Source organism: Anguilla anguilla, chromosome 6 (assembly GCF_013347855.1).
Source record: "Anguilla anguilla isolate fAngAng1 chromosome 6, fAngAng1.pri, whole genome shotgun sequence".
NCBI lineage: Eukaryota > Metazoa > Chordata > Actinopteri > Anguilliformes > Anguillidae > Anguilla > Anguilla anguilla.
The window spans coordinates 10852689-10868227 of NC_049206.1; the positions used below are offsets into that span (position 1 = coordinate 10852689).

Here is a 15539-nt window from a genome sequence, read left to right on the forward strand (position 1 = left end):
TACATAAATTATTGATTTATTATTTGTATGTGAAACTGAATCATATTGCAATTAGCATTGCAACTACCTCAAGTATGAGGAAAATAAAAAACAAATTTTCAATGACACCATTTGTTTTAGCGTATCTGAATTAATTAAAATATTACAAAGATTAGTTAGCCATATGTACTGGTGACCTCACTTTCTACACAGTCTTATCTTCAGCTATAGGCCCCAGTGCATACTAATACAGGTACATTTTCCTCCTGTTCTCCTCAGTGCATTTCCTCCCCTGAAGCAAGATCTGGGCCCATATTCACAAAGCATGTCAGAGTAGGAGTACTGACCGAGGATCAGTTCATTACGAATAAGGATAGGATATGGACCGGGGAAAATCTCATCCAAGTATATTTTCAGATGCTTTATGAATACAAGCCCTGGGCGCACTTCCTTCTTCCCTTCATACCTCTGTGTACATCCTTTCTTTGTTAGGGTTAGCTTTGTCGTCCTCTAGTGGCTGTATGTAGGGCTGTGTTTTGCGGTTTTTGGTCCTTGTAATGTAATTGATCCCGCTTAAATGAAAGGGACACCTATGAATTATTCTGCTGTCAACAGTAACAATGACAAGGTTGTAGTTGTGCTTAAGGCCATTGTTAACAGCATAGGTATTTGATATCTGAACCTGGTCTTGGAAAGTTATCGCCTCCATAGGTTTCAATTTCACCTAAACATGCAATCCCCTGATTCTATTGGAAGCTGAGTAAATTTCATGCCAGTGTTCTTGAGGATCTGGTACACATAAATGGATGCCTAAACCTGTCTGCATATTTTGTGTTGTGTATAAATGTTCTTGTGTTTTATTAGGTGTATTTGAACTTTAAGAGCAACTGGTTGCCTCTTATTTTGTAGTGATATTTGTGTTGATGAGGGGATTTATTAATATCCCAACAACAATTAATATTTGTATATGTTTGTAGTAGCCCTGCAATCACAAGCCTCAAATGAATTAAACACTTGCTATTACTAATAATACTTTGGCTGTATTAACTTTTTGACAGCTTTTTAACAAGGTGGCTCTTAGCTTTGAATATGGGGACCTCTAGTGGAACTCAGCAGGGATGCACAAAAATTTGATTAATTAATTTTCACCTCAGATTGCATTTGCAAAAGCAAAACAAAGCAAATAAACAAATCTCTCTATTACATTCAGTATCTATACACTTTGAATGCATTCTCAATTACCTGCGCATCTGGCTTCAGAATGTCTTTGTTTTAGATGAACAACTGTCACCATGACATACAAAACAGATTAGGAGATATGAACCAATAAATATGAGATATGTGAACCAATAATCATAATATAGTAGTTGTGGATGAAAAGTGCAATTTAATCGATCAAGGAAACACAAATATGAATTTCTCCATTTTATCCTGGAGGTGGCGCTACAACACAATGAACATTTTTCCTCACGGAAGCTATTTACATGGTTCTTCGCTGCAAGAATTGTAATTTTTCATATCCACAGGGTGAACAGAACAGTCTGTCCAGTTCATTAATGATAGCCTAAGCTGAGGTCTGACTTCTGACACCTGTTGAGGGAAACTGTATGCAAACCAGCAAAAGTCCAGAGAAGATGAAGTTGTTGTTTTATTTCTGTCTGTGTAGGTCAGCTGCATGCTGAAGCCAGGCCTCTAAAACCTTGATGGAAGGGGTAACACCTCCAAACCCAAAATCAGTACATTATGCTAGTGGTTCCAAAACTGCGGGTCAGGACCCTCTCCTGCTCACCATAGTCATTCACACCAGTTAAATGAAACGGCACTAGCTGTATGCACTAAAGTATTTGCAGCGTCCTTGTAGTTGTTCTTGTCCTTGACAAAAAGCATCTTTATGCCGTAGTTTTATTCCCTAATAGCACGTTTTAAAAGTCAAGTTCAATTCGGATCATCAGAAAATTCAGGAGCTACTGAATTAGATCTGGCTGGACTCTTATACCAGGTGGCACCAGAAACAAAGTACCCTGGCAGCTACCCCCCACCTCCCCGCCCCCCCTTCCCCCCGGCACCCTAGCCTGAACATGGGCACAGTATTACCGCTCGGCTGCTGGCGTTGCCTAGTAACACTAATTCTGACCCCTCTCAGACCCCTGTCCCGGCTTCCAGGCCCGCAGATACGATGAAGTCGCATTAATTAAACTCCTCTGTTCCACTCCACTCTGCAGAGAGGAGGCATGGCCGCAGATCTCCACTCATAATACAGAGACGGGATGGATCTCCATCAGGACAATACCTTGCACAAGATGGCATTCCCACTGCTTTGTTTGATTACATTTGTGTTTTTCATTTATGCATTTATTCTTTCATTCTTTTGATGATGCTCTTATGCAGAGTGGTAATAAGTAGAGTTTGATTGTAGCATAAGTAGTATGTAGTGTATGAGTAATCATAGCATGAGTACAGTAAATATTTAAATATTAAAATTATTTTATATATATATATACACACACACACACACACAGAGACATATACTGTATACACATAAATACAGACGGCAGACAAATTAAAGAAAAAAAACAGAATTTATGAGTGGAGAAAGATAACAAATGCAGATGCTTTCATACAGGTGTACTAAGATTAAATCAACATTTAACATATTTGTTGCCAATGAAAACATGATCCTATCTTGCAAAAAAAAAGTTATTCTGTCCATTTTTATAATAATAAAATCTTGTGGGTGAAATAAATCAAATTTGAGCTTAAAATAGAATATAACAGTGAATACAGCATACTAACATAATACAGCATGCTAATATAACTCTGATTTCCATATTGAAAGAGTAATATCATCGCCTGAAAAATTGATCCTAAAAGAGAGGGCCGGGTGACGCATCAGCTGAAAGATAAGAGGCCTGTATCTTTAGTTAAGGGATTATGTCCAGGAAATGGGAAGGACTTGATAATAATGGTGTGCCTCTGTCCAGAAGGTGCTGAATGAAGGCGCTGATGCTGGAATTGATAGAATACCAATCTCCTGAAGAAGAAAATGTCATTAAACGAGCACGCCAAAGCTTTTTGCTTTATGCAGTTTCTTCTGGAGCTTTTCGTATTAATAATGCCGCCTGCGCTATATGATGATATTCCCGTCCCTTTTAAACTCTGATGGTACTGCAGTAAGCCGCTATCCCTCACACACTGCCTAATCAAGTCGTCATACATACATTCATTTGCCTTTAAATTCTCTTTAGGCCCAATTATGACACACAACATGTTTGCACTGTTGGTACTGACTCTTAGGGAAGTAGGAAGAGGATTCTGGCTTGGGTTTGTCACTGTACTCATGAATATTCATGGACAGGAAGAGCCAGAAAATGCAGTATTTTGATTGAAAATAATTTGTGGTGGCTGTAACTCTACACATACGGATGGCGGTTCTAATCGGCAACCGACAATATTCTCTCCGCACATGCATATTCATTAACACCTGCCGTCGCCGTGGAATCCTTCAGTTTAAAGAATGTGAGGGATTTGACGTTCAGTGAGCCATGTCCGTGTAATGGAATCCACAGGAACCTGATTTGCACGAATCTTAGACAGGGACATCGTTTTAACATGACTAGAGAGAACAGAGGTAAAAAAAAAAAAAAATATATAATGCACTATACTCTTAAATGCTTACATTTACTGAGCTATATACACAATTTTCTGACATGATGAAGACCCGAGGCTTCGAAACGTTGTGCATGTAGTTCGCTAAATAAGACTGTGTGCGTCTGTGTGATTGGGTATGAATGATTACAGGAGAGCATCCTAAGTTACCTCTTCCACAGAGCGGTGGGTGGAGCACGTGGCGAGCTCCCATCAGCGAATTCTAAACAAATTAACCGCAGGCCAAAATGGCGAGCGAGACGTTGATTAGAGGAGCTTTAATGGATTCAGGCTGTCAGTGAAGAATTAATTGCTCTGTTTATAATGCGATAATATTGCAAACTACCTGCCTGTCCACACTGAAATTCCATCCCCACCATTTATGGCCTTGCAAGTCATGAGTTTCCATTAGATTTATCACATTAATGTGCGCGAGCGCAAACCCTTTGGAGCGTTCCCTATCTCTGAATCAACAGTCTAATGAACGAATTAGCTTTGTTCGCACAGTTTAATATTTATTTTTTTTAGAGTTGTCTGAAGAGCACAGCTGCAGTCTGAGGTCAGGATGTATTCAGAGGGTAATGGTTCACAGAAACATAATACAATGTCAGTAGGCTGGGACTAATTAAATTGATATTAGGTGAGGCTGCCCACTGGTTTTATTCTAAATAGCATTTTTCTTCAAAGTAAATATTACAAATAACTGTACAAATATTCAAATATGGCTTCTGCATATATGTGTCCGTGAGCATGTTAGGTATAGACATTTAGAGATATCAGTCAAATACACACATTCAATGCCCAAAGCCCTCATTATCCACTGTAAGAAATCATCAGTAACATTCAAAACCAAAGTTTATTCTCTCACAATCTCAAGAGCAGACAATATTCAGAAACTGCTAATTCCTTAACAGAAAATTCCACAGACTAAAAACAGACTTGCTGAAGAAGACACAGAGTGGCACATGGCATTTTATGTTTGATACGTTATGCATACGAAAAGAAACTGTGGCTCACACAAACGAATGGGAACAGTTAGTAAGAACTCTTACACTGGGCCTCGACCCAATGTTTGTCTACAGGTGTCATGGAGGCATGGGTTCTAATAGCCCTCACAAGTTGTACCCTGAGACATTGGTCAGTAAGGCAGCCCCCTCCCAAAATGCCCACTCCCATTCCCCATCTCGGATTCACGGTAAACAGCAGGAGGAAACCAGCAGGAGGAAACAGCAGGAGGAAAACAAAAAACAAAAAAAAACACACAGGTGCTCTGTCCACATCATGGCTTACAGTGTGCTGTTTTATCTTCTCTTCTGTCATTGAAAACAGCCTCGATATAGCCACCCCCACCCCCCCCCCCCCCCACCCCCCCCCATTCCCCCAAACCCCCCCCCCCCCCCAAATAAAACCACAGGTGCTCTGTCCACATCATGGCTTACAGTGTGCAGTTCTATTTTCTCTTCTGTCACTCAAAACAGCGTAAGCGTATTGGCGTCATTCATATTGTTATGAGTTAAATGCTATTGTTCTCATTTCTTTGCAGAACAGATGCAAGATTTAAACCAAAAGGCCTCTTCAGTCATCTTTTCCAGTAGAGGGCATTAACGTGATCTGGTGAGACATTTGAAGGAATGAGCTCCATCCCTCCTGGCAGTTGGCAGACACGACACAGTACTTTGCCCAACGACTGACTTCAGAGAAGCACAGTTGCCTGCAAAGCCTGTTGACAATAAATTCAATATGAAAGCAATTTTAATGGGATTGTAAACCAGGCCTCTGCTGCTTATAAACCTCCCTTTATTTATTACCTGCAAGTCTGCAGATGCAGTTCACACAACCAGCATAATGTTTTGCCATAAACTCTGATAGAGTGCATTTGATCCCTCTCCCGCATACACACTCTGCGGTTGGTAAATTAACACCGAGCGTATTATGTGTATATTTCAGGTTCCAAAATTACATACTTGATTACCTGTATATTTTTACTGAGGACACCAAGGTTAAACACCTTGCCTGAGAGGAAGTGTCCTGCTGGGGATTTGAACACACAGCCTTTCGGTGCTTAGCCCAGCGCTCTGTCCCCTGGGTGTGTGTGTGTGTGTGTGTGTGGCTGAGGTCCCGGCTCTCTCATCAGGTCTCCGTAACGGTCTAAAAGGAGCACGTGCGCGGGAGAAAGAGATGCGACGATCTGCGGACGAACTGAGGGCAGCTCGACCCGCTCCAGCTTCTCCATCAATGCTTCCCTCGCATCGAGACTAATGGGATAATTTCCGCCCCACTCAGAGTCTCAAATTAGACTCCAATGAGATCCAATGACTAACTCTCTTGCGTGAGGAGAAATGGAGTTATTCAGTCTGCGTTGGGCCACGGTGACCTGGCGCTCTTTATATATATTTTTTTACATGCCCAGTTTGGGATCAACAAATTCAGGTGGTGACTGCTGCACCATCTGCACCCGCGCATGGGGCATGCGCTGTCCCCCATCACACTCACCTGCACGTGTGTCCTACGCACATGGTAGGAGCCTTTACTGACTGAACCACTGGGGAGGGATTCCCTTATAACGGCCCAATAATAGCCTTTTTCAACATTAAAAACCACAAACCGCCCAGTTCCCAGCAAAGAACTGATATCTTTTTGTTGTTGTTGTTGTTGTTGTTGTTGTTTATTCAACAGATACTTCATGTTTGCAGCTTTGCACTGCTTAGAAGAGAGCTCCGCAGTGATGTCCAAATGGCTTCCACTGAGGAAACCTTATTTCCTGACTCAAGCTAGTCTGTAGCAAACCAAGGCACCTAATTATCTTCTGCTACCACGTGAGCTGGAACAAGAAGTCATACGGCAACTCTGTGTCTCCGGGCAACATTTCGGCAGGTGCTACCTCATAATGAGGCAGGGACTACCCTGCAGATAAAAACCCTCCCTGGGCTGCCAATTTTGTTTCACTTCTCTGGACTCCCAACCAGATGAAAGGTTGAGATTCAGTCTGGACCACGGGGCATATCACTGCCTTTTAGAACCAGCACCTGGGCGTGTCTTATTGTTTAATAACAAAAACACGATGCTGATGACAGTTCATATTATTTCATAAGCACATTCTGGATTATGAACATTCTCAGAAGGATGGGTTCCAAAAGGCTCTTCTGTGTCTCCACAGAGATCTAATGCAAGGGTTCTTTTATCGGGAAAAATGGTTCAATCTGGGAGATTTCACACTTTTCACGCCTACCATAGAAAGTTCCATAAAGAACTAAAATGGGGTCCCCTGTGGAGACAAGCCAAAGGACCATTTTTTCTGAGAGTGAAGGACACAGCAGGCACCAGTTTCTTCAGGCAGAGCGAAATCAGAGGAGCAGTTCCCCTCTCAGAGTGACTAAATCTCAGAGGGACTAAATTATCAGTCTGTGTACAGTTGCTGTCTCATTAGCTTATTGGATTATGCTGTTAATTACGCGGTACAGAAGGCCATCCAGTGTTCGTCACAAACATGAAAAGCTTCCAGTGCAACTCACACAGAAAGCTCTTTAAATCAACACAAACATGATGGAGAGAAGACATTAAACCCTGAAAAGGGAACATACATCAGAAGTGAGTGAAACACAAAAATTCATATGTAAATTGAGATGATTGTGGATCTCTGCATTGTGTGCTATAAACAGCACAAATCAAATCTGCTGGGCTGAGACATAGATTTTCTTCATTTTTTCTCAACAATGCAAAGCTAAATCTGGATGGCTAATTCAAAGGGGAAACACCAGTACTCTCGCTCCGGTGGGTGAGAGGATTTTCAGCATACACTAAACCAAAAAGCTCGCTAACATACAGAGGCCCACCAGATAACACGTAACATGTCACTGCGGCGTTGCGACAGCACAACAAAATGTTTTTGCAATGGTCATTCTCAGACTTTAATGGTGGAGCACACACACACTGTGCCACATCATGCTTTGATGTAAGCATCAAGACCTTGGGTGATGAGGGCCATCTCTTCCAAAGACACTGCCCTCGAAGGCTGTACATGTTCACCAGTCATGCCTGCAGGTCTTGAGCATGGCTGCTGCTGCTCACACTCATTCCTCTCATTGGCACATTCCTGGGGCACAGTGAGAGTGGGGTTTAAGTACCCCCCCTCCCCCCCAACATCCCTCCACTCGTACCCCTGCAGAACCTGTAGCCCACTCAGCCACACCCTGTGCAAAAAAAAAAAAACAAACACAAAGATGCTGGTGCTAGATTTTCCCATGGGGCCCCTTACACCAGGTTCAAACGGCAGTAGGGGGCGGGGCCAGGGGCGGGATAGCGTGCGCCACTCAACACCCCTCTGCACTGGGCGGCGGGGGGTCACGGGGCAGATTGAGCTTGACGGCCCCGCCCCCGGAGTCAGAGCCAGAGACGGAGTAGCAGGCGGAAGTGAGGGAGTTGGTCTCCATGGTGAAGAGCTTGCAGGAGCGCGTGGCGGCGGCCGCGGCGGCGGGGGCGGTGGCAGCGGGGGGCTCGTGGGCGGGGCTGGAGGCGCGGGAGGAGCTGGGGGAGTTGGTGGGGCTGAGCTGCACGGCGGTGGTGTCCTGCAGCGTGTGCTCGCTGGTCTCGATCTCGAAGGCGGCCCCGCTGAGGCGGGCCAGCCCCATGCCGCCGCCGCCCCCTTTGGGCTTCCGGGAGCCCTGCGCGGGGGGGCGGCGGCTGCACACGCAGCACGCCCCGAAAAAGGCCAGGGCCACCAGCAGCAGGACGGGCCCGATGATGATGGGCGGGTTGTGGGCGGGCAGCAGGGTCCCGAAGGCGAAGGCGCCCACCAGGGTGATGTTGATGCCCGCCAGCATGATGCAGAGGCCGCAGGCGCAGCACAGCGCCGGCGAGGGCAGCCCCTGGGGGCGGGTCTTCTTCTTCGGGGCCTTCTTGGGCACGGAGGTGCCGGAGCTCTTGTCCGTGAACATGGTCCCTCCAGGACAGGCGGTCCTTTAAAACAAGAGTCAGGACTCTGCAGCAGGCATGCGGTCCTCACAGTGACTAATCTCCTGGAGGAGCAACAGAGAGACCATCTGTACTGCAGCATTTAACATGTCATTAGGCTGCTCAGAAATAGCATGAACCCCCCGCCCCCCCGCCCCCACACCCCCACGCCCCACCCCCAGCCGTTTGCTGCAGAACCGAAATTCTATGACTGACTCTAATCAGTCACTAATCACTTTGCCTGTAACCTAATGCTTTACCACACGGCCCCACTTCATCTGCCAACATTTTCAGTACTTTAGACGCAACGGCAGCCTCACTGGCTCACAGGAGCCCACTGCTGGAGCTTATGAGCCCCCAAACAGAAACTCAAACACAGATGCAAGCGCAGTCAAGCTGAGCGGCCTTTGGTTATCCCAGGCAGGCAGCGGGGTTTGTTGCTCGGTGATAAAGCGTTAAGCCTTCGGGGTGAGAGTCTAAGCAGGAGCATATTGTTAGCGGCCGAGGGTCTGAACTGAACTGCGAGGAGAAATTGCTCTTTATTTCCAGGTGCGGCGGTTGGCCACTTGAAAAACAAAAACTCTGGGCACAAAGACTAACACAGTCACACAGCACTGACAGATCCTGAAATTCCACAGTTCACTAAGACCAGAAAAAAATGTGAGTGATATACCGGCAACTGGTAAGCAGGAAGAGTTTCATTTGATGGAGATGGATCTCATTTGAGCAAAATAGTATATACTGCAAATGGCGCTTATGGCTAGAGCAGGTGTGTGTGCATGTTTGCTTGTGTGTACGTGTTTGTGCACTGCAATGTATGTTCACATAGAAGTTTCAGAAAGGTTCTGGCAGCTACTTTTAAACATCGCTGAGTGCTGCATCATGAACATAATTCTATCATTCAGATCGGCGCATCCCAGTCTTCGAACAACACAGAGAAGTTCAACTGCCAGCGCAAAAATTATTTTCCCAGTGAAATATCCGTCTGTCAACTTTATACTGGGATGGTGCTCAGAAATAAAAGCATACGTATGTGTGATTGTGTGGGTGTGTCGGGGGGGGGGGGTATACCCCATGAATATGTATATGTGTGTGGGTGCATTACATGCATATGTATGTGTGCAGGGGTGGGGGGGGGGGGGGCAGAATGAAGATCTCTTGCGTGTAAATCTATTAATGGTTATTTTCTGCTATACTGATTATTTCATCTGAGTGGTGGAAAAACAGCGTGTATCAGTGAGCTAGGCATATCTATGCATTTTTTTAACATCTATTTTGTCTAAAAAAAAGCTGGAATCACCGGTCGTGCTTCTCAGGACACTCTCTTGGGTAACAGAATAAACGGCAGGGACTTATGGCAGTTATTGGCTACAGCCTGCATTAGCCACAAGCACACTCATTGACAGAGCCGCTCAGGAGCTCCAAGTGTGTTTCTCTGGATGCCCCCATATCTCAGAGGACAGGCATGATTACATTTCCAACTGTCCCAGTCATTTTGGACTTCTCTTGGCCATGATATTCAGAGGGATTTTCAGGCTCACTTGTGCGTAATTTAAAAGCGTCGGAAGCTTCTTCAGCTTCGATCGTAAGCTGACCGGGTTTTCCCTCATTCTCTCCGAATCATCTCCAAATTAAGCATGACCCCAGTCAAGCAGGAGCTGCAGCTGGGGGGCAAACTGTCGTGTTAAATCCAGCTCCTTGGTCTGAGGAAGAGATCCTTAAGTAGAAAAGTTTCATGCAAAAAATAGATGGAAATTCTCTCGCTGGACACATAGAGGAAATGTATAGCCATCGAGCCAGTACTGTCAGGCATTCAAAACTTTCACAGAATGGAAACAGTTCATTATGGGTTAGCAGGACAGGACATACATTCTAGTTTGTTCGTTAATAACCTTTGACCTTAAGTTATATACTCTATCTGATGTTTCAGAAACATCTTTTAACAAGGAGATCTATGCTGCATTGCTGCCAGTAAAGCCTGTACAACTAATGGCTGTCTGTAGGTACAGGACTTCGGAAATTCTATTTACAGAGCCACTACATTAAATCACAAACAGACCCATGCAGTATAACAAATGCAGTCTGAAGTCTCATCATGTCTGTTTCAGCCTGGCCTATCTACGCAATACAGCTATGCCGTGATACAATAAAAAGTGTAAGTCAGGCAGTAGATGTTAGAAGAAGAGTTCTTTCTTTAGCATGACCATGGACTTCAGATTCAGGTAAAAAGGCTAAGGTGTCTGCATCTTCTTTCTCCTGACAAATGCTGGTTTTACAGCCAAGGTCATTCACACTTCCACAAAAAGAATGCAGGAGAACAAAGAAATGAATTCAGTTGGCCAAGGTCTTGGGAAAAACAACATGTTGAGCCGTGTGTAGTGAAAGCTCGCTAGCATAATGTGAGAGAAAATAATTGTTATCCATTTATAGTTAAGAAAAACATAATAAATCAGTTATTTAGCCCAGCATCTAAAGTGGGGGCTGCAGTGAGAGTCAGCTATCGCCCATTCTAGTTGGATGGCAGTGTAGTATAATGGGAAAGGAGCTGGACTTGTAACCTAAAGGTCAGAGGTTTGATTCCTGGGTGGGGCACTGCCATTGTACAAGGTACTTAACCTGCATTGCTTCAGTATATATCCAGCTGTATAAATGGATGCAATGTAAATGCTGTGTAAAAAGCTGTGTAAGTCGCGCTGGATAAGAGCATCTGCTAAATGCTGGTAACGTAATGTAAAGAGAGGAATGCTAAGACATATATTCAAAGACAGGAAGAGAATGCTCTGACTCTGCCATTGTGCTCAATGCCCATGTCCACAACGCTTTGTGCCTTCTCTAATTAAGGAGCCAAGAAAAAAAAGGCCAGATAAACCGGAAGCTCAGCTGGCTATCTGGCGCATACGTAACACAAAAGTAATGTCATAATAATTATGCTGTCCAGTCCAATCAAATCAGTTATGTTGCAAGATAATAAGAGGGAAGTTTGGATGTTTCCGCAGTGATGGTCTGCCAGCGCTTTGTCTCCAATAGCCTCCTACTCCTTCCAAATGATAGGGATAACTGTCTAGCAACTGACCTTCCCTGGCTAGGGCCTGACCTCCCTGTAAGCATCATTCAGTCTCAGTCTCTCTGTCATTGTGTTCTAATCATTCATTGTCTTACAATTATCAAAATTCTGCCAATTCTTTTTATATAATAAACCCTTGCTTATGAAACAATAATTTCAGTCAGTGTGAACAATGCAACATGGATACTGCTGAGCTTCATCCTATTAAAATAAAATCTGGCCGAGAAATATATCTTCAGGGAAATGTGTGGCTAAAGAGTGGCGTATGGATGTCTTCATCTGATTTGTCCCTCTCCGGTTTCGCAGTAATAATGGGATATGAAATAACGGGGGATAGCAGTAGCGCTGTTGCAGCACACACTCCTCATATCACAGATGGTCTTGATTGACATGTTAATGAAGTACTAACTTTTAGTCAACTGAAAGCACTGATCAGGCAAGCTGATTTATCACCCCAGCTCTGACTCATTATGTGAAGGTAGGAGCTCACTGCTATTTGCTGTAGTTGTTTTGTGGGTACAAATTTAACTCAAAGACACTATTGAGAACTTGCAGAGCAGGATAAGAAGATAGGGGTTGTTAAAACAGTGTTAGGTTTTCCTATAACATTTCCTATATAAACCAAGCCCAAGCTAAATGAGTTCCATTCAGCTGCATGGAGAAACTTAGCGTTTAGTTTGTCATCGGAAAGCAAATTACACTCAGAATAAGCCCTGTGTCGCTGTAGTTATACTGATATGATTTATTTTTGACTTCATGATTTTGTATAGTGAATTATGTCAGTAGAACAGGGGGAATAGGTGGGATGTACCTAAACAATGCAGTAAATGTAAAATGGATATCAGAATGATTTCTTTACAGAGTGGAAAAGCAAATGAGCAGGTCTTGTTTTAGAAGCAGTGACCCTCAGGGTGTTCAAGGTTCAAGGATTCTCTAAATTGTAGGTGGTGAGACTACAGATGCTGCCTGTTCTGTATTAAAATATTGTAACAGAACTTTGGTCTACACCAGGGTTCTTTGAAAAACATTTAGTGGCCCAGATGTCTCTGAAAATTACACACATGGGCCAACAGTTTCCATACTATTTACTTGTGTATTACCTATATAAACTGTTTAACTATGTGATATTTATAAACTACTACTCACTATGTGTCTAAACTGTGATTCGGTGATGACTGGGTCTTTTATCGTGATGTTTCAAACCTAAAGCCTGAATGGTGTATGAGGCATAGGAGTGTGATTTAGAGACAGCATGAGGCTAAAAGGGTTGATGAAAGCTAGCGTCCAGGAGAACTCTCTGCTCTGAAATGTTTGGGGGGGGGGGGGGGGGGGGGGGACTGTCCGCAGTATAAACTGCGAAGGTACTCAGGTGGTTCAAATCTTCCAGGGTCACAGAGAAGAGAAGTGTGATGCACTCCTCTAATCTTTAAAGCGGCCTTTGAAGACCTGCGGGTGCGCTAGCCACTAAAGGCATTACAAGAAATTTGGCATGCTTTTCCCCCATAAATATTGCTGTATACAACCTCAAATGTCAGGCATCGTAGTCAATTTTTTTTCCAATTGAAGCCACAGAAAATACTATTAATCTAGCTAGTGGTTTTTTGGCAGTGTGCGGAACAGTTGCTAATAAAGTCTATTCATACAAATAGATCACATGCCTGGTATCCCGCTGATGCCACATCAGGTACGGAGAAAACACGGCGGAGAACGCAAGAGTGCGTAGGATAAACTAACATTTGCAGCCTTGCAGTCTTACACGTAGGTTACTTTAGATTTGAAGGCAGGCGTTAGTCTTTAGTATGCCCCGATTAATTGAAGCAACGATGCCACCGAGTAGATTTTTAGCCCGAGTTACTAACAAGTAAATTATTCATTATGTCCCTTTGATTTGTGCATTCTACGCACACGCGCTTAGTATTACGTAAACCCTTTGAGTTGTCAACGAAGTGGATGGATAGAGCGGAATGTAGAAAGCGTGAATACGATTTTTAATTCTATCAGGTTGTTTGTGCAATAAAATAATCTGGTTTCTTTGGTGTAACTCAACTGAAAACCAATAAATGCTATATATATACACAAAATCAACTTACCTAAATATATTCTTACAACTCCAGGAAAAGCAGTTGGTTGCAGGCTTTTCTCTCTTAAACACGCGTTTTCCTTAAGATTTCCATCAGAATGAAAAACAAAACGTTGCAAGAGAGTCACCAGAGGATGGATAGGCTACTTCAACAGAATGCCGCCTTTCGTTAACTCGGTTTCCCGATAATACATAGACGTTCAGCCATCGCGAAAAGAAAAACAAATTATTGAGTTTTTTCAAATAATCGTTTGACTTATGGCTTACCCAACCTTTTTGTTTCGCTTCTTTTGTGTTACTGCATCAATGTTGGCATTTCTTCATTCTTTGTTGGGCATAACCCATTCCAAATATTGGCGAACATTCCAAAATACGAATCTTCGAATAGTCCTAAAAACAGGTATTATTAATTTAGGACGGTTGCGTACCACCTGTATATTTAAACTGACTCCCACCTTGATTACTGACAAAGTGATTCCTGTAAATTTATAACACGAAAGACTGCTCATATTTCTCAAAGCATTCTCCTTTCCCGTGGACTGCCTGAAGAATGAATTCCTCAGAGTGAAGTAAAGGCATTACATTTGAAGAAATGGCACTTTTAAAAAGCACAGCGTTGTTTGAAGGCATCCTAACTGGCACCGTATAAAAGGCATTCCCCTGTGCAGCGGTCTTTCATCCAGACGCTCACTCTCCGGCATATATCGTCTGAGTTAACATAAACATGCACGCGCACGCGCGCACCTCTTCTCTGTCCGACAGCAGTCGCTAGTTGGTGTACATAGGTAAAGAGGGCTTTCTTTCAATAATGGACAGCACCCGGTGCTGAAATAAGTGAACTTGTTCACTCCAGCTGTTGTGCGTTGTGTCCTTGCATTTATGGAATGCAGTTTAAAAATTCATTACATTTTTGTTTAATTTTTAATTTGAGGGAATAAGGAGATAAAGCGCTGTTTGGCCAGTCTATCGCAGTATCTCAGTTTTCACCAAATGTACGTTACCTACAATATTGTAATAAATGACATGACTGAGGCAGGCTTAGTCAACTGCGTTGAGCTCATGAAACATTTACATCATCAAAAGCAGCTATTCCCCACACTCTCTAAATAGATGCAGATAAAACAAGATTACATTAAGCATTTTTTAGAAATTAGTGTATAGTTCACCCATTTTGATAATCACATGGCCTTTAAATTATTAAAACCAGCACCCACAGATAGAAATAAAATTCCTAACACATAGCAGCTTGAGCCTTCCCAGGTTTTACCAGGAGAACATTAGCGTACAATAAATATGCAATTTTCAGTTAGTGCACTAAACCTCCGTCTCGTAAAACCTTGAGTTGCTCAGACGGCTACAGGATTATGATAGTGTCTTCTGTTCCTCCTGTCATCTTCAGCAGTCAGTGTCCACTAACACATCAGCAGACCCCTTCACACAGTCTCCAGGCTGTTACCAGGGACTCACCCGCTTTACAGCAAAAAGAGGAAACGTCGACCAGAGAACGACTCGAAAGCTGTTACCCTCCCCATAGTGTGCAGCCCAGCACAATGGTATATTACCCAGAATCCCCCTAATGCATGTTTAACATGGAGAGCAGAAAACAGAGATCCGTATCCTTTGAATATTGAGGAACTGCATTGTGCCAGGGGAGGTGAGTGTTTGCGCGGTGATGAAGCAGAATCCTAACCGCCATCCCATCGGGGAACCGTAGCAGAGGCAGTGAGGTGCGGCGTGTTCTTGCTCACTGGAACAGAAGGTGGCTGATGCCTCATTTCCTTCTGTCATCAGGGCAGAGTGTAGGCCTCCAGCGTTAGCTCG

The 15539-nt window shown here is 43.6% G+C and overlaps 1 protein-coding gene across 2 annotated transcripts; it reads right to left on the reverse strand.

Annotated features, from left to right (window-relative positions):
- Window positions 1-5031: 5031 nt before the first annotated feature.
- LOC118229374 (transmembrane protein 275-like) lies at window positions 5032-15039 on the reverse strand. 2 transcript variants are annotated; one of them, XM_035421286.1, is made up of 2 exons: window positions 13991-15039; window positions 5032-8639 (listed from the first exon to the last, which is right to left on the reverse strand). In XM_035421286.1, the coding sequence occupies exon 2, from the start codon at window positions 8556-8558 to the stop codon at window positions 7935-7937; it is 624 nt and encodes a 207-aa protein (XP_035277177.1). In that variant the 5' UTR covers window positions 8559-8639; window positions 13991-15039; the 3' UTR covers window positions 5032-7934. The 2 variants fall into 2 exon arrangements, with proteins under 2 accessions (XP_035277177.1, XP_035277176.1); XM_035421285.1 differs by having other exon boundaries at window positions 13729-15031.
- Window positions 15040-15539: the final 500 nt, after the last annotated feature.